Source organism: Pristis pectinata, chromosome 6 (genome assembly GCF_009764475.1).
Source record: "Pristis pectinata isolate sPriPec2 chromosome 6, sPriPec2.1.pri, whole genome shotgun sequence".
Classification (NCBI taxonomy): domain Eukaryota; kingdom Metazoa; phylum Chordata; class Chondrichthyes; order Rhinopristiformes; family Pristidae; genus Pristis; species Pristis pectinata.
Window position 1 is genome coordinate 41,941,715 of NC_067410.1, and position 19,370 is coordinate 41,961,084.

At 39.9% G+C, this 19,370-nt stretch overlaps 1 protein-coding gene across 1 annotated transcript in view; it reads right to left on the reverse strand.

Moving 5' to 3' along the window:
- Window positions 1-19,370, reverse strand: part of lmcd1 (LIM and cysteine-rich domains 1) — a 69,804-nt gene that overhangs the window by 40,270 nt on the left and 10,164 nt on the right. Inside the window, exon 2 of the mRNA XM_052018078.1 lies at window positions 7,662-7,747. Coding sequence (XP_051874038.1) covers window positions 7,662-7,747 — 86 coding nt within the window. The remainder of the gene's footprint in view (window positions 1-7,661; window positions 7,748-19,370) is intronic.

Genomic DNA, 19,370 nt, shown 5'->3' on the forward strand with positions numbered 1-19,370 from the left:
GAACATTGTCTTAATAACATCTGGGAACTTAGTTGGGATTCAAGCCAGATTGAAATAAGCCATAGGATTTCTGCCTCCCTCTTGGTGTCAAGAGTCACCAGAAATTGGCCAGTTCACAATCCACTTTGCAGGTGGAAAGAGCCCATAAGCACAAAATGTTTTTCTAAACTTGGCATAAAATAACGTTTGCAATCTGTTAACACCTCCAAGCTCCCCAGGGTAAATAACTTATGAACTGTAATGTCATTTTGGGAACTCTTCTGAAGCTGGAATTAACAAAAATTATACTGAAATAGCTGGGCAGCATTACTTATCCACCTGATTGCAAAATCCTTTATGTAGACAAGGCTTAAAAAGTGACAGGCCATTCTATTAAAAAGTTGAAGCTCAAGTGTGTTCCCGAACCAAGTTCACATTCTTCCTCCATTTCCCCACTTACCTTCCCTTTCAAACCATTCCTCTCACTAAAGAGTTCTTGCTGGTACTCTCTCTCCCCACTGCCTTCTCAGTCCCAGCTGGGCAAAAAATACCAACCTTATCGGCAATATTCACTGCTGTTTTTCTGCCCCAAATCATTTTTCTTGGCTTCTTTGTTCTCCCTTGCCAAAGCACTGAACCTGGTCTCCTGCCACCACTCCTTCCTAAACTGCCCCTCCTGTGCCTCCCCACTTTCCCTGCCCCCTCATTTACAAGCTTTTTTTTCAGCTTCCCTTTTCTCCTTGTTCCAGACTTTGGGTGAGAAATACCATTCCTGGAAGAATTTGCCCTACAACACATCAGTTTCAGAATCACATTAAACAGCTACAAACCTGGAAAAGAGGAACCCATCATGTAATAAGAACCCAACTAGCCCATCCCCATTTGGATTGTGTGTGTGCTTGTGAAGGGGAAAACATCTTAATTCTAATCCCCGCAACAAATCAAGACTCCTTATCCCCATGACTCTTCCATGCCAATAAATAGCGAAACAAACAAATCATGTTTCCCAACTTAAAATTAACACTGAAATTTGGACATTTGTCCAGCTCATATTTCATTGGCAATAGACGATTCCTAATAATGCCAGTTTAAGATGAAATTTGGCAGGAATAGAAGAAAAGCTAGCCTCAATTCAGAACTAAAATTTGAAATTTTGTTTAGAAACAGACCACAGGGTAGCTAAAGATACAATTTCAAACCAAATGTGCTGGAGAATTATAGGACATTCTTGCATTAATCTCTTACCCCATGACACCCTCCACACCCAGCATTCTTCCCATGAGCTAGGTGTTGATTTAGACTGGTTGGGAATAAAAGCATTACAACATATAAACCAGGCTATTTATTTCTATGCATTTCAGACACACTGAATTTTATCAGGTGTGTGATGCATTTTGGAAAATCAGTTAGAGGAAGAATTTTAAAGGGGATCTGAGGGGTAAGGTTTTTTTATACACAGAGTGGTTGAGATCTGGAATTCGCTGCCAGAGGAGACAGTGGAATGAAATATAATTATAATGTTTAAGAGACATTTAGGCAGACACTTAAATAAGCAAAGCATAGAAGGATACAGTCCTAATGTCACCAAATACTCTAACAAACTTCTATAGATGCACTTTAGAAAATATACTGACTGGTTGTATCATGGCCTGGTACAGCAATTCCAATGCACAGGAACACAAGAGGCTGCAGAGAGTAATGGATGTAGCCCGGTCCATCACAGGCACAGCCCTCCCCACCATTGACCGCATTTACAGGAGGCACTGCCTCAAGAAAGTGGCATCTATCATCAAGGACCCCCACCATCTGGGCCATGCCCTCTTCTCACTGCTACCATCGGGCAGGAAGAACAAAAGCCTTGAAAACCACACATCACCAGGTTCAGGAACAGCTACTTTCCTACAACCATCAGGTTCTTGAACCGACCTGCACAACCCTAATCCCACCTCAACAACAGAACATTACGGACCACCTCTTGCACTACTTTGGACTTGTTTCTAATGGTGCAAAACAAGACGAGTGCAAAAACAGTCTTTTTCTTCACTGTCTTGTATAATTTATGTGCAATACATGTATAACTTACAGAACTCACAGGCACATAGTTGTCTGAATCTATGTGCCTGTGATGTTGCTGCAAGCAAGTTTTTCATTGTACCTGTACCTCACCGTACTTGTGCATTTGACAATAAACTTGACTTAATACTTAATGGAATTAGCGTAGACGGACAAAATGGTCAGTTTAGATCTGGTGGGCCAAAGGGCCCATTTCTGTGCTGTATAACTCTTTGACTCTATCTAACCTTAACCTGATGAGCAAGGATGAATAAACAGGGGCAGGCACGGTAGTGTAGCAGTTGGTGCAACACTATTACCTCACCAGCAACCCGTTTGTATGTTCTCCCCATGACTGCATGGGTTTCCTCCAGGTGCTCTGGTTTCCTCCCACATTCCAAGATGTATGGGTTAGGAAGTTGTGGGCATACTATGTTGGCGCTGGAAGCGTGGCAACACTTTCGGGCCACCCCCAGAACATCTTACGCAAATATGCATTTCACTGTGTGTTTCTATGTACACGTGACTAATAAAGAAATCTTATCTTAAGGATGTATAACCTGATTTTAACTTCCCTGGATTCAATGAGTGCCTATAGGAGGGCGGGCTAGGGTTTTGATTTTCCGCATATTCCTAACTACATGCTCAGCACAGATGTCGGAGCTCTTGGGATTGGGTGGAAAGACTGCCAGCCCCATAGTCCCTTACAATTTAATGAAAGAAATGTGGGCTTACAAAACTTCTTATTCCCCATCTGGAATAACTCAACCTGAAACAAAAACAGAAACCACATTGATAATCAAATCTAAATAATGAATTTCAAATAAGGATTCCTATTCAATCTGTCAGAGTCTCCCTCCTCAACAGCGTCCACCACCCTCTGTCCCCAAGAGAAGAGACAAACTTATAGCCTCAGCAATCTTAAGTTTATCTTTAAGCATTTGAGATTGCTTGTTCAGAAAAGAAATGAGGACAGATGTTGTTTACAGACCTTGTAAAGGCCCTAGAGTAATTAGACCAACATTTTTGAGAAGCAACTCCTGTCTCTCCAGGCAATTAACCTTCAACCTTTCCAAAAATCACTGGTTTCCTTATGAATGGGAGATGTAAGGTTTCCAAGTTTCAATGTTAATAAAATCATGCAATCATCATGTTAAGCATGCTGATCTGTGTGTGTGTATAATCTACTGTGCACTTGTATTAGTTTGTGTCTGTTGGTGCTTGCAGAAGAATCTCAGATTAGCCAACCATATGAAACTAAAATAAAGAAAAAAATTGTTAATAATTTGGGAACAGGGATCAGCTCTTCAGTCCCTTGAGACTGTTCTGTCATTTAATTAAATCATAGTTGATCAGCTTCTCGGCATCTTTTACCCACCCCTGCTCCATATTCATTAATACCTTTAATAAGAACCTGAAAACTAGCAGTCCATTCTGCTCCTTGTGCCTGCTTCACCATTCAATAAGATCATGGCTGATCTACCTTAGTGGCACTTTCCAATGAAGATACCTTATCTTAATATCCCCCCGTTCTCTCAATTGCTAAAAATCTATTGATCTCTTGCCTTAATCCTGAGGAGTTCTACTGACCACAAAGCCGAAATCATTTGAGAAAAGAATTCCAAATTCCCTCACCCTTTGCTTGTTGACATCACCCTCATAAATGATCCATCTCCAGTAGTAAGATTAAAGTTCATTACTCAGGATTCCCACGGAGGAAATTGCTTCTAACTAGCAGACAAATGTGAGGTGTGGCACTTTGGGAAATCAAATGTAAAGGGAAAGTAAACATTTACTGGCAGGATCCTTAACAGTGTTGATGTACAGTGGGAACTTGGGATCCAAGTCCATAGCTCCCTGAAAGTGGCGGCACAAGTCGACAGGATGGTAAAGAAGGCATATGGCATGCTTGCCTTTATTAGTCGAAGCACTGAGTTCAAGAATTGGGAAGTTATATTGCAGCTTTATAAAACTCTAGTTAGGCCACATCAGGAGTATTGTATTCCATTACGGTCGCCTCTTTATAGGATGTGAAGACTTTGGAGAGGGTACAGAAGAGGTTTACCAGGATGTTGCCTGGATTAGAGGGCATGTGCTAGAAGGAGAGGTTGGACAAACTAGGGTTCTTTTCTCTGGAGCAGCAGAGGCTGCAGAGAGACCTGACAGAAGTTTATAAAATTATGAGAGGCATAAATAGGGTAGACAGCTGGTATCTTTTTCCCCAGGGTCTAAATGTCTAAGTACTAGAGGGCATGCATTTAAGGTGAGAGGGGGAAAGTTCAGAAGGAGATGTGCAGGGAAAGTTTTTCTTTAAACACAGAGAACTGGTACGTGCCTAGAATGTGCTACCAAGGGCGGTGGTGGAGGCAGATACAATAGTGGCATTTAAGCAGCTCTTAGATAGGCACATGAATATGCAGATAATTGAGGGGTATGGACCATGTGCAGGCAGAAGGGATTAGATGTTATTAGTTTTATTAGTTCAGCACAACATCGTGGGCTGAAGGGCCTGTACTGTTGCACTGTTCAATGTTCTATGTACCAAATCTAGAAGGGAAGATGTGGACACCAGTGTTCAAAATTCATCACTTAAGACCCAAGCTAGCCTGATGTACCAATACTGCAAACTTTTTGATGCATTTACTCTTCTGCATGAGTTTTCAACAACAGCCCTATCATTTGATTATCACCATTTTATGCATATTTCTTTTCAAATTTTCATTTTATTTATTACATTACCTGAATGTAACTTTTCCTGCTGCCTTGGTATGATTCAAATTCTCATCTTTGCATTTGTTTGGTAACTTAATTGCTATGCCACTGTATCCACAATGGAGCTTTCTGCTTCAAAGTAATGAGAAGCATTGAGGTCGAAAGGTTCCACAAAAGTATGTTATCTTATTGGGTTTATTTTTTTTGTGCCCAGACCAAAGTAATTTACAGAAAAAGAAAATTAAATTGTTTATTTAAACAATTTTAGGGCAAGAGAAAAGGTTCACTCCAAAAACATCTGAGCTAGTTTAACTGATGAATAATGACCTGTGAAATTTTTCTAGAAATCTAAAATAAAACTAGAAAATGCTGGAAACAGGCAGCAAGTCATGCAGCTTCTGTGGAAAGAGAAACAGAGCTAATGTTTCATGTTGGACACCCTTTGTCAGAGTAATGATCTATGATAAGTTAACCAGCTTTCCTGTGCTTCTGTTGAGATAGTCAATTTCAAATGTGGGTAAAATTGGCTTCTTTACTAATGAGTTGAGTTGTATGAGGTTGGTGGGGAGGAAAGGAAAAAGCCAAGGTTTTTGCTTACCACCAAATGATTCCTACTTGTAGTTCACAGAAGTGAAGGTTTTGCGGAAGACAATGTACTTCTTACCCACATCTCAATTAGTCAATTTGCCTACCAATGCTCACCAGCAAGGTTCAAACATGGACTACTGACACTATGTAAATAAAACAATTAGCATCTGTTTGTATACATCAGCAAAAAAAAAATTGGGGAGGGTGTGCAGAAATCAAACTAACAAGACATTAACATCCCAGATGTTAATATCCACTGGAATTCAGCTCCTTGGTTCATGTTTGGACGGAGGCTGTGATGAGGACTGGAGCCAGGTGATCCTGGTGAAACCCATACTGGGCATCAATTAATGCTATTTAATAGCACTATCGGTGACAGCTTCCATCACTTTGCTGATGATTGCAGGTAGACTAACTAGGCAGTAATTAGCTGGATTGGATTTGTCCTGCCTTTGTAAACAGGACATACCTGGGCAATTTTCTACATTGTCATGTTGGTGCCAGTTTTGTAATTGGCATAGTTTGGCTAGGGTTCTGGAGAATAGATCTTCAGTACTACAGTTGGGATGCTGTCTGGTCCCATAGCCTTTGCTCTTGGTTCTTAAGATCTCTACAGTGCTTTTGGCTCTTTGAGATCACATGAAATGAATTGAATCAGCTGGAATCTGACTTATGTTAAGTGGAGAGGGCAGATGGGTTGCAGGATCTCAGGAGAAGTCAAGATGGATCATTTATTTGGCAAATAGCTAAACATGGTTGTAAATTCTTGAAGCTTTTTCTTTAGCATTGCAGAGTTATACAGAATGGAAACAGGATCTTCAGGCCAACTCATCCATGCCAACCAAAGTATCTTCTTGAGCGAGTCCCATGTGCCTTCTTTTGCCCCATATCCCTCTAAACCTTTTCTATCCATGTACCTGTCCAAATGTCTTTTAAATGTTGTAATTGTCCCCACCTCTATGACTTCCTCTGGCAGAACGTTCCATATAGCCACCACCATCTGTGTGAAAAACTTGCCCCTCACATCCCCTTAAATACTTCTCCTCTCACCTTAAACCTATGCCCTCTTGTTTTCAACTCCCCTACCCTAGGAAAAAGACGGTGACCATTCACCTTATCTATGCCCTTCATGATTTTATAAACCACTATAAGTCACCCCTCAGCCTCCTTCGCTCCAGGGAAAACAGTCCCAGCCTATCCAGTCTCTCTTTATAACTTAAGCCCTCCAGTCCCAGCAATATGCTTTTGAATCTTTTCTTCATCCTCTCTAGCTTAATCACATCCTTCCTATAGTACGGCAACTAGAACTGCACTCAATATTCCAGGTTTGCTCTCAGCACCATCTTGAATAACTGTAACATGACGTCTCAACTTTTGTGTTCGGTGTCCCATGCAGTGGAAGCCAGTGTGCTGTACACCTTCCTCACCACATTGTCTATCACTGTCAGCACTTTCTGGGAACTATGCACTTGTAGTTCTAGGACTCTGTTCTACAACACTCTCCAGGGACCTACCATTTACTGTGCAAGTCCTGCACTGGTTTAACTTCTCCAAATGCATCACTTCACACTTGTCTGAGTTAAATTCCATCTGCTATTCCTTTGTCTGCTTTCGCAGTTGATCTAGATCCTGTTGTAACCTTAGATGACCCTCCTCACTGTCTACCACACCAATAATTTTGATGTCATCCGCAAACTTACTAATCGTGCCACCTACATTCTCATCCAAATTGTCAATGTAGAAATAAATAGTAAGAAAAAAAATTTAGAGGACAAAAAGACCTGAAATATTTGTAATTCAAATTAAAATAATTCATGTCATCTGTACTTGCTTATGCTTCAAGTCAGAGTCTGGCAGACAGACACTAAGCATGAATTGTCTAAAAGCAATCTCATGCTGTGATTGCAGTCAACAGACAAAGCCTAAGTGCCCTAACCTTACCTTGTTAATAGGTTACAAAAAATATTCAATTACACATTGCCAAATAGAAGGTCTCTCATTTTTGCACACCAAAGTCAATAGAAATTTCATTAACTTGCAGTGTTTTGGCAGCTACTAAATGTGGCAAATATTCACTTATAAGTAATGGACTACTTCCTTAAAGAGTGTTTGAACAGCATCCTTCCTGCAATTCACTGGCTGAATAGGTGAAGCAGATTCCATAGTAACTTTCAAAAGGAAATTGGATGTACAGTAGAAAAGGATAAGAAAATCCATCTAGGGGAATGAGAAAAGAAATGGAGTACTGGATAGGTCTTTCATAAAATATCACATAGCACAGTGGGCCAAATGGGCTTCCTTTGAACTGTGAGATTTTATGGATCATTTACCTCCAAGGATGTGGCTCAAATGCTTTGCACATCCCTCTGCATCCTAGACATGGGGTTCCTTTTCCTGCCTGATGGAGAATGGACATCTGTAAAGAAAATAAAACAGTTATAAAAGGAGAAAAAGCATAGTCAGTCCGGCAAGCACAGTTAACTAACCATCCATGAGGAATTTGTTCTGTTGCAAGTCTGCCAAATCCATTTCCTTAGGAATACTTCTACAGAGTAAGGAGAAAATTTGAAGAAGGCAATGAACAAACTCTGGGATAACTATCTATTACTGTAGAAATTCATGCTGAGAATTTCCTAATTTGCCAATTGCCTGTTGTCCCTTTTACCCTGGGAACTTTCTGAATTGCAATGAAGTTACCTAAAGCTTTTGATTTGTAGGATAATTGGAACCAATAAACTGAGCTGCTTTACACACCCTTCCAAGAGTACTACAGCAGAGAATTCCTCCTGTTACAAATCATAGATACCACATAAGAAGATGGTTCTTTAGCCCATTGTGTTTCTGTCAGCACTTTTAAAATGCTTTCCTATTAGCCTCATTCCCCTGCTCCACTCCCTTCACCCACACTCTTAATGATATTCAGTCATCAGTGACAAATTAGCATGCCACAAGGTATCAAGATTGATACTTGCTTCTGACACCTTCATTGAACAAAAATGCAGTCAATATATCCTGTTGAGAAGTTGTTTTGGAAAGCCTGGAATATTAATGTGAAGTAATGTTGGGGCAAATCATATTAAGTTAAAAACACATCCAGAAATTCTATTGCATTTTCCCAAATCACCAGCAGTTCGAAGATCTCTTTCCAACATGCTTTAAAAAAAAATTGTGCAGGTCTTCTATTTCCTGCTAACGCTGCATTCAAAAGAGACATTTCTTCAAAATGTTTGAAGAAAATGATGAAGAGTTCCAATTCCTTGGAGATACAGGTTCTTTACATCCCTCAGAGTCCAACAAAGTGCAAGCCCTGTTTAACTTAAATATCTGCCGTCATCTATTTATCTGAAAAAGCAAATGTCAACACCTTCATATGAAAATCTTTTGCTCTAACGTGAGTAGGCTTCCTCTAATATTTTATCATTGTCCATAAACTTCAAGCACTCAACATAATGTCCACTGAGATACAATTGTATTCTGGAAGTTGTGATGCTGACAGTTTTCACAAAAAGGTTAAAAACAAAGGCTAACGGGATTGGGAAGTTCAAAAAAGCAGCAAAGAAATCATTTTAAATATTGTCAAGGACAAAGTTTCACGAGCCATGCACCTTAAACATTTCTGGTGGGTTCCAGCTATCCAGTGAAGGATAAATAGCCAACAGTTCTTAAGTTTTTTGTATTTCATTAATAGCAGGTTGAGACATGAACCTAGAAACTTGACTGAACCTTAAAGGCTGCATTAGAATTGCATATGGTGTGTGGATATGATTTAATATTTGATCCACTGCCATAAAATTCAGTTGCAACAAACCAAGTGTTGCATATTTCCGTATTTGAATGTATGTCATCCTCCCAAGGCTCAGGAGTGGGATGTAGATGGAATGGGGACTGGGGTGTTATTGGCACTGTTTGGGTGGGGTTGGAAAGGAAATCACACCAGCAATGCTGTGTGAGGTCAGAGGACAGGGAGTGGGAGTGTGAGGGCAATACTCTGAAGTTAATGTGATTCAAATTCCCCTGTAATTCTCCAAAAGGAACTTTGAACATTGCATGACAAGACACCATCCTGCCTGGTTTGCCACACAAAAAAAAACAAAATCACACTGGCATTATCAGAGTGATTCACAGCAGCAAGTGTCAGGGTAAATTTCCAAGTGGTGCTAAATGACCCAGAAAGGACCATGAGCATGCTTATGGAATGAAAAACAAATGTTATGCAATCATATTTTCTGGGTGATAAGATGATTGAGTTGGCTCTAATCTCCTGTCAATTTATCTTGATGTACTTGAAGATTATCTGTTCTGAGAGCACAATGGTTGCACCTTCAATGCCTGGACTGCTGTGGTTCAGGAAAATGACTTACCATCACATTCCCTAGAACAGTGAACGCAACAAATACTAGTCGTCTCAGCAAAGTCCATATCTCAAAAATAGAGAAAAAAAGCTAATGACTGGGCTGAGACCTTAGGTTCAGAGGACTAAAACTGTGAAAGCTTGCTAAGAATTGCAAATACTTTTGATAGTAATAGTGATGAAAAATAATTTTGATAACAGCCAACAATCCATACTGGAATGCTCAAACTCAGCTTAACTCCTCCAATTTTAGGCAAGCTTCCATGCAACTTGTAGAATAAAGATAGATTCACGGAATCATAAAGTTGTACAGGATAGGAACAGGCCCTTCGGCCCACTGTATCTATGCCGACCATCTTGCCTGTCTATACTATTCCCACTTGCCTGCATTAATTCCATGTCCCTCTATGCCCTACTCATTCAAGCACCTGTCAAGATGCCTCTTAAACGTTGTTACTGTTCCTGCCTCCACCACCTCCTCTGGCAGCTCGGTCCAGATACCAGCTATTTTTTGTGTGAAAGTTTAACCCCCTCAGATCCCCTTTAAACCTCCTCCTTCTCAGCTTAAACCTATGCCCTCTAGTTTTAGATATCCCTACTGTGAGAAACAGACATTAGCTATCTACATGCTCTATGCCTCTCATAATTTTACATATCTCCATCTTGTCACCTTTCAGCCTCTTTTGCTCCAGAGAAAAGAGACAGCCTCTCTTATCTCTCCTGATAACTCAAGCCTTCCAATTCACATAACATCCTTGTGAATCTTTTCTGCATCCTCTCCAGCTTAATCACATCTTTCCTTTTGTGTGGTGACCAGAACTGCACACAATATTCCAAATGCTGCCTAACCAACATTTTTTGCAACTGTAACATAATGTCCCAACTTTTATACTCAGTGCTCCAGCCGATGAAGGCAAACATGCCATAGACCTTCTTCACCACCTTGCCTACCTGTGGTCTCATTTTTCAGGGATCCATGTACGTGCCCCAAGTTCTCTCTGTGCAACAACACTCCCCAGGGACATGACATTCACTGTGTATGGCCTGCCCTGGGTTAACTTCCCCCAATACACCACTCTGTACTTGTCCAGGTTAAATTCCACCTGCTATTCTCTTGCCCACTTTCCCAGTTGATCTAGATCCTGTTGTAACCTTAGACAACCTTCTTCACTGTCCACTACACCACCAATTTTGGTGTCATCTGCTAACTTACTAATCACGTCATCTATATTCTCATCCAAACTGTTAATATATATGACAAACAGCAGAGGACAAAGCACTGATTCCTGCTGCATAGCACTGGTCTCAGGTCTCCAATCCGAAAAACGATCCTCCACTACCGCTCTCTGACTCCTATCACCAAGCCAATTTTATATCCAATTGGCTAGCTCACCCTGAATCCTATGTGATCTAACATTGTGGACCAGCCTGCAACATGGGACCTTGTCAAAGGCCTTGGTAGAGGCCACTCTCTCTAAACTTTCAGTCTGCTTGTCCGACATCCAGCATTGAATGAACTGAAATTTCACTAAACTAAATACTGAAGACCAAATCCACTGGAGACTTCCCTCTTCTGTTTCTAGCCCACTCATTCCATCACACTCTCTCACAATTATCTGAAACTAAACCCGACTATTTGTATCATAATTGCTGGTAATGAGTTTCAGCTCACACACTTATAGTATCATTAAGCCTGCCTACTTCTAAATCATTGCCTGCATCAACCATGCTTCAGCTCATCAGTTGCTGAAATCTTCATCCATGCCATTGTTTTCTCCTGACCTGAGTATTCCAATAGAGTCCTGACTAGTCTCTCATTGTGAAAATCAAAAAACTGCTCCCTTTGCAAGTCTCTGGGCAGCTCTTCCATCACCAACAATCATTCACCTCCTTGTGTTAGTTTCCCATGCAACCACAATCGAACATCTGCCCTTTTACCCCTTTCTTTCCCACTATCCAGTGATCCAAAGAGTCCTTCTAGGTAAAGCAGAAATTTAGTTGCACTTCTTCTAATCCAGTGCACTGCATTCGGAGAACCCAAATGGAGGCCACTTTGCAGAGTACCTGCCTTTACTCTGCAGGAGCAACCATGAGCTTCCAGTTACATTTTATTTCTCCATCCCACTCTGACCTACCTGTCTGTGGCCTCCTGCACTGTTATACTGTTCCCAATGTATGCTGGAGGAACAGAATCTCCTCTCTAGACATGTTGCAACCTTCTAGATTCAATATTAAATTCTACAACTTTACTGAAGCCATTCTCTCTGAATTGGCCAGTTCTTCTGTAGGACAACCATCTGTAATATTGACTCAGTTTTTCTCTCTCCACTAACACAACCAGACTCGCTGGAAATTTCCAAAAGCTCTGCATTTCACAGCTTTTACATTCCTTTTGTGCTTCACTCCTTAATTGCCCTCATTAGTTTCTTAACCAAATAACTTCATCAGCAGCTTGTTATATGGCAGCACTGACCTTATCCTAAGAGGAATATTCCCTTTGTCCTAACCGTCCCTCGCCCACCCCTCAGCAATTTAAAACTAACTTGTTTTCTCTCTTTCCCTGTTCTTACAAAGGATCTTCGATTTGAAACATTATTTCTTTTTCCACATATGCTGCCTGACCTGCTGAGTGCTTCCAGAATTCTTTGTTTTTATTTATGGTCTCTCGCTTTACTTTCTGTGAGTCTGGTATCATTCAAACTTCGGACACTTATTATCCTAAATTTGGCCTGTCCTGTTTCAAACCAAGTCCCATTCATCCATCATCTGTCTGCCTAGCCACAAGCACTGATTTCCAGTTAGGCAACACCTCTATTTTAAAATTCCCATCCCAAAGACATATGCCATTTTTAATATGCAAATTTTCATCAGCTATTCAAGATGGATGTGTCAAGGCAACCTTTCACAAGAAAGGATTACAAAACCTCTCCATTTATTTCTGGTGTTAGTTTGAGTAAAGCATAATTGAAAGAAAAAGAGATTTCAAATGGGAGAGGCTGGAACATTGCTCCAATAGCAGAACACACAACTATCAATCTTCTGCTTATCCAGGGAGTAAAGGAATCTGACAATCCCAAATATGATCCTCAATTTGTACTAGATTTTAGGATCTTGAATGTCAGGATAGATGTGATAGTTGGTTTAGGGAAAGAGGACCAGAAATCCTCACACTCACTCATTGACTAATGTTCAATGACCATTTCTGCATTATGTGCAAGTAAGTCCAATAATAAGATTGGCTGTAGCTAGAATATACCCTCAATATTCGCCAATGTATATGTGCCAGCGATGACCATGGATCAAGGTGCTTGAGGGTGAATAGTGTCTGTGGAACTATATTCCAGCAATTATCTGAAAATAAATCAGGACACAATAGAGATAGAGAAATAAAACAGGCAAGTCAAATCACAATTACAATAGAACATGCTTCAGAGGTAGATTAAACCTTCCTCCACTTTAACACAGCAAAGTACTTAAAACTACCACTAGAAAGGCATTCTTCATCAACATCTAGTTTTATCTGCACACCAGACAGTTTTAAGGTCCCTTGAACTTCCTAATTTCCCAATTGCCTGTTTTCCCCTCTACCCGAGGAATTTTCTTAATTGCAATGAAGTTACCTAAAGCCTTTGATTTCTAGGATAATTGGAACAAAGAGTGAGCTGCTTTACGCATCCTTCCAACTTGGGACTGGATTCAAACCTCACTCACAGTCGTAATTGTGCAGTCTTGCTGTGTGATTATTCATCCGTTTGTCAATGATGAGGTTCTAATGGGTAAATAACATCTGCTATTGGTTAGATTTTTTAAAACCCTATAGGAGATGGAGACCAAGAGGCACTGGGTTAGAGCTACAGTTATAATCCTATCCAAATGGGTCAGGTTCTCCTAAACTGGTCACCACCTTACTGGAATCACTGCCCCATCCACCCCCTCCCCCCCCCCAACAACCTTCCTGAGTTTGCCACAATGTAGGGGGTCCAACATGCTTCTGTGTGATAACCCTGCCTTCAAAATAATCTTTGAAAGCTCGAGAAGTCCCACCTCCAGCCTTTGGCATTTGTAAAAACCATAAGTATTTGTTTTCAAATGGCTGCCATTGAGACAATTAAGAATCATTAAAATAAGTAATTTAAAAATTAAAAATCTAAACTAAAATGCTTATAAATGTAGGCATTTGACAATTTACGATCACTCTATGTGTGAATTTTTTCCAATAGCATCATTGATTTTTTAAAGAGTATGTCATATATGAATCTATTTGCCACAATAATGAAAAGTGCACCACTCTTCACCCATGCAATGGCCATAACGCATTTCACCCAAACACTTGATTTATGAAATTACGCTTAATGAAACATTTTCTGGGAATGCAACACTTCCATAAAACAAAGAATGACTGTAATAAGAAAAGAACTGTAAATAAAAGAGAGATAACGAAACAAAAATGAACAACTTACCACCCCATTTGCTTCCTTGTTCTACAATCCCCATTTAAATCAATGGGGTTTCCCGGAAGCAATTCCCAGTGTGGGGTCCAATAGTAATAAACTGAAAGATTTGGACTTTCACATTATACAGTGTATCTCTGGAAGACCTGGACTTATTGTTGATGGAAGGTCCAACTGCCAGAAGTTCAGATTCTGGTCCATTGAATGATTGAGTAGCTTTGGAGACCAAATGGCCAGTCCTGCTTTTATTTCTTCCATTCTTACTCTGTGCCATTCACATAAAATACCACAGCAGTTACTGTGTCATGTAAGTAGATAGGTCAGCCTGTGGTTCCTGGTCAAACACACTGACCGATTTGAAATGTCTACTTTAGGTGCACAAAGAAACCATAGTACAAGGACAGACTCTCGGGTCTGAACATATTTACACAGTGCGTCAAATTAGTCCAGCTACATACATCTATTGCCCCCAAATAACATTGCTGGAATTCCCAAAAACATATTTCACAAAAGGCTGTATGAAAAATCACTGTAAAATGTGATAAGCCAAACACTGATCACCATTCATGGAATTGCAGTAACATTAGTCTTGGCTTCAGAAAGTCCTGGAAGTTTCCAACATTACACAATATTTTGAGTGACAATTCTGTGGAACAAGCTCTGCTAATCAATCAGAAACACATTGGAAACATAACTAGTTAGACTTAAGTATAATCATTGAAAGGATGATGACATCTCAGGAGGCTGTAACTAGGCTGAAATTGCCTTTTGACCCCCAAAATCTGAGGCTTACGCTCTCAAGCATCAGCCAAAAGCAGGTTTACCAGCATCTGAGGGAAGGCAGAGCAGTTACTGTTATAAATATGTGATCTTATTCAAAAATAGAAGTGACAGGGTGAGATAACTGTATTAAATAAAAGGAAAAAAAGAAGGCAATTCATGAATAACCTTTTTGCCTCAGTTATATTTTCTCTCCTTCTATTTTTCAGATTGAGTTATTATGATGTTCAGTTTTGAAATATTTGGATCCAAAGCTTAGCTTTTTGTTTCTTGCCACTGATAATGCCTGGCTTTTGTGTTTAATATTTTCAATTCTTGTTTCTGGTTTCCAGCAAGTACAGTTATTCTCTTTTTGAAATTTCTATTCAGTCTTACACATTGGTTGCTTATGGCAGAGGAAGCAAATATTTTAAACTGCAACATTTTAAGAAACTGCACTGTACAAAGCACATCAACTCTGTACTGACTAGAAAAGTGATTTAACACTGATAGCTGCAGGTTTCATCGGTAAGATACTTGAGCTTTGGTATCTAATTGGAGCCTGTGATTTTTTTCTAAGAGAAGCACAAGCATCTCTCCCTGGAAGCATTCACTTGTGGAGCTAATGTATAGTTTTATACATCTCTTGATAACTGCACAGAAGCAGGAGTCTTGTGCTGATCTTGTGTTGACGAGGAAAAGAGAAACTGGTTGAAAAGAAGTTAGCAATTTTTCCACTCAAAGAAAAATGTGCAAGATGAATTAGGTGTCCAGAGTTGTCAGTTATAGTTCTTCCATCATTCTTTGTTTTATGAAGTGCCTTTTAAAATTTTATTCATTTACTGGATGTGGGCATTGCTGACGAGACCAACATTCCTTCATTGTTCCAACATTGTTCTGGCTTTGGAGAACATTATGGGTTGACCAGGACTGCTAATTTTCTTCACTAAAACACATTGCTAAACCAGAAGGATTTTTATACCCAAACAGCAATGACACAGTCAGTAACCACAGCCCTAGCTTTTATTTGCAGGTTTTTATTTAATTGATTGAACTTGAATGCCCCCCATCTGCCATGATGGAATTCAAACTCATGTCTTCAGATCAGAAGTTCAGTCCTCTAAGTACTAGCCTAATAAGCAAGTCTAGCCTTGTATGCACGCAATGTCTATCAAAAGCTCAGGACATCCCAAAACACTTTACTGACAGTCTGAAGCAGAAAATGCTGGCAATACTCAGCAGGTCAAGACACATCTGTGGGATGAGAAACAGAGCCAATTTACCATGACGAAAGGTCTTCAACCTGAAATGTCAGCTCAATTTCTCTTCTCACAGATGAGGCCTGACTTGGTGAGTATTTCCAACATTTTCTGGTTTTATTTTAGATTACCAGCATCTGCAGGTTTTCCTGTTTTCACTTACAGCCATTCAAAGTGTTTTTGAAACCAAATCACTGATGCAAAAGAGGCAGTCAGTTTGTGGGCAGAACTGAGGGGCCTGAAACCTGAATTCTGCTTCTCGCTTTACAGATGCTGCCTGACTTGCTAAGTATTTCCATCATTTTCTGTTTTCAGATTTCCACTAATTGCTTATGGATCACTGATGCTGTGCCTCATCTATTTTCCCACCTGACCCCAATATCCACAACCCTTAATTGATCTCATCCTTGAATATACTCAATACCCGAGCAGCCAAGCCCTTCGCAAGGGCAAATTCTAAAGATTTGCAACTTTTCACACACCAAATTCCCCTTCAGCTCATTTCTAATTGACTGGTATTTCATCCCTTTCATCTACTTCTAGACATACCGGTTAGAGGAAAGAATCCCTTGGTATCCCTCCTGCAAATCTCAGAATCTTGCATGTTTCAAAGAGGTCATCCCTCAAATGTATAGAGTGGCTATGAACCCATAAACCTTTGGCTCAGTAAAGATTGTGAGATATGATTATCTAAGATATTGAATAAATTAATGTAACCTAATGTATGTTTAGAAACATCACACAATAGCTCAGATTTTGAAGTCAGCTGTAAAGTGACACCACATACCACTGACCTCAAAGAAAACTGTATACAAAGAGCTAACAATGTTTGTTGTACCGATTTCTGCTTTTCCAACATTAAGTTCTGTCAGGCATTGAATCCAAGGAATCCAAGGGATATATGTACTTCTGTGAATCATTTCCCTGCTCTTGAATATACTATTGGTGCCACTTAGAAACTGAAGTAAACACATTTTCTCAAACTCAGTTATAACTGTGTAGGCATCTTAGTGACTAAGGCAGACAATCATATTTGTGTCTCCTTCCAATTGCAGACTCAATAGCTGGTTGATTAATATTAGATCAAAATACAGTGTGCATATTGGAAAATCACAGCACTGCACAAATAGGCTGTTTTCAGAACTGAACAACATCCTGTTTATTATGTTTAATCTTATAAATTATCAGTTCAATCAATCTGATTATGTTCCAATTATACTTAGTGAAATATTTATAATGCATTAATACTCTGATGCTTGACTATTTAAAAGAAAAACAAAATTATGGAACAGTACACGATTGCTTTAACAGTTGTGTTGGAATCCCATTGAGGTTGGGAGGGGACACATGTTTTCATCCTTCTCTGATCAGACAGTGGAATTTGCCTGTGGTCATTGGACTAGTCCCATGGACTTTTGGATAACTTCAGTGCAGCGCTTCGAAAGAAAGGTTAAAGCCATAGTTCCCATTTTGTTTCGTAAGAGGTTTTCGATCAGCAATTGCTGGTGAAGCGATGCTAATGAGAAGAAATCGGGTTTCTGTGACTTGTGACTGAGATACAAATATCCTGTCAGTGGATCAATATTAGTAATCACCACCTGAGAAATGCTTTTCATGAAAAGTCTCCTTAAAGCACTGTAAATATGTTAATATTAGCATTGGCTTTCAGTGTTGGAGTCAGTAGTGTCCTTCCACAAATATAAGCGTGGGTTAGAGATAATTCTGCCATGGGGAAAAAAAAGGCATTTTTAAGTCCTTTCTAATGAATACAGACTGAACGGAAACTCAGTTGTGCTTCTGCCAAGGGTCTTTCAAATGTGAATTCACATTGAGATGTTAGATTCTCTCATCTCTAAGCTTGCTTGCTTTCTGCTGTACCCTGTAGATAAGGGAAGGTACATAAGCAAAGTTCAGAAAGAAGCAATTCTTTACATTGGTTTCTCCCCTTCCCAGTAACTTGCTAATGCTTAGCCCCAGAATGAAAATATTTTGCACTCAGGCTATTGCTTCTTCATACCCATTTTTGGTAAGGTTTCCCAATCAAGTGCATATTAAGCAATGAAAATTGCCAATAACAATGTGCTGATCAAAATAGAGAGCAGAGGACACCAAGTGACTGCATTGAAATAGCCAGGTGATCCCTGGAACACTAGCATCTGTTACCTGGTTACAGGGTTGGAAGTGGTGGGTGACTGCTCTCCAAGCTGTGGGTAAGATTGATCCCATTAGCTGTCAACTTGTGTTGGCCTGGCAGAGTGCTAAATTTTTCTGCTCCCCTTTGTGCACTGACAGCTGCACCATCTATTCTATTCCAATTATGGCAAATGCAGAAAGGGCTGCGGATTCAATTATTCATTTGGCTCCATAACATGTTGAAGTGATGAGCGGATTGCTGTTTATTTCAATACTTGTGTTGCATGTTGATGTGTTGATATGGCTAAATGTGTACAATATGCTCAACATGTTCTGTCAAAAGTGATCAGTTTGAAATTCTTGTACATGTTCTTGAGATTTATGAAGGTTACACTCCAGGAGGCTGTGGAGGTGGAAGGAATTACTAACAGAAAACTCTGGATTTTCCAGGTTAATATGTGAGGAATGATAGTCAATGCTGACAGTTTTCCAGTGATTATAACCAGTATCTCCAGGCCATTGTATCAATAAGTGTTAGACATTGATTACTCAGAAGTAATGTCCTGTTCATAAAATGATCCTGGAGTAAATGGTCAGTACTAGGGAAAGGACAGGACACTTGATTAATATAGTCCTTCCAGATTTCTGTAATATTGATAAAGTCCAGACCAAAATATCCCAGTTGCCTTTACTATCAATTTGTGCCATGAGAAACATTAGTTCCAACTAGCTCTTTCCTTTTTGACGGACCTCAGGCCCTCATTCCAATTTTATCATAACCCTCATTCTATCCTTCTGCAGAAGCACATTTAATACCTTTGGAACTGATTGATACTTTGACTTCCCATAATAATTTACTGCATAGGGTTATTGAACAGAGCTAACTGAAAATCGATAGGGAACCATGCCCTATCAGCTGTTCATTCCTCATCATATCCAGGGTTTACGCGCACGTTGGATGAAAGGAAGAAATCCAAAGTAAGCAGGAGATCAGATGTCAGCACATTTGACAGTCCGCTCCATCACCATCTCCACCCTGATTGCAGCAATGGAGCAGTGACTGACCGAAGAAAGAGTTTGGATGCA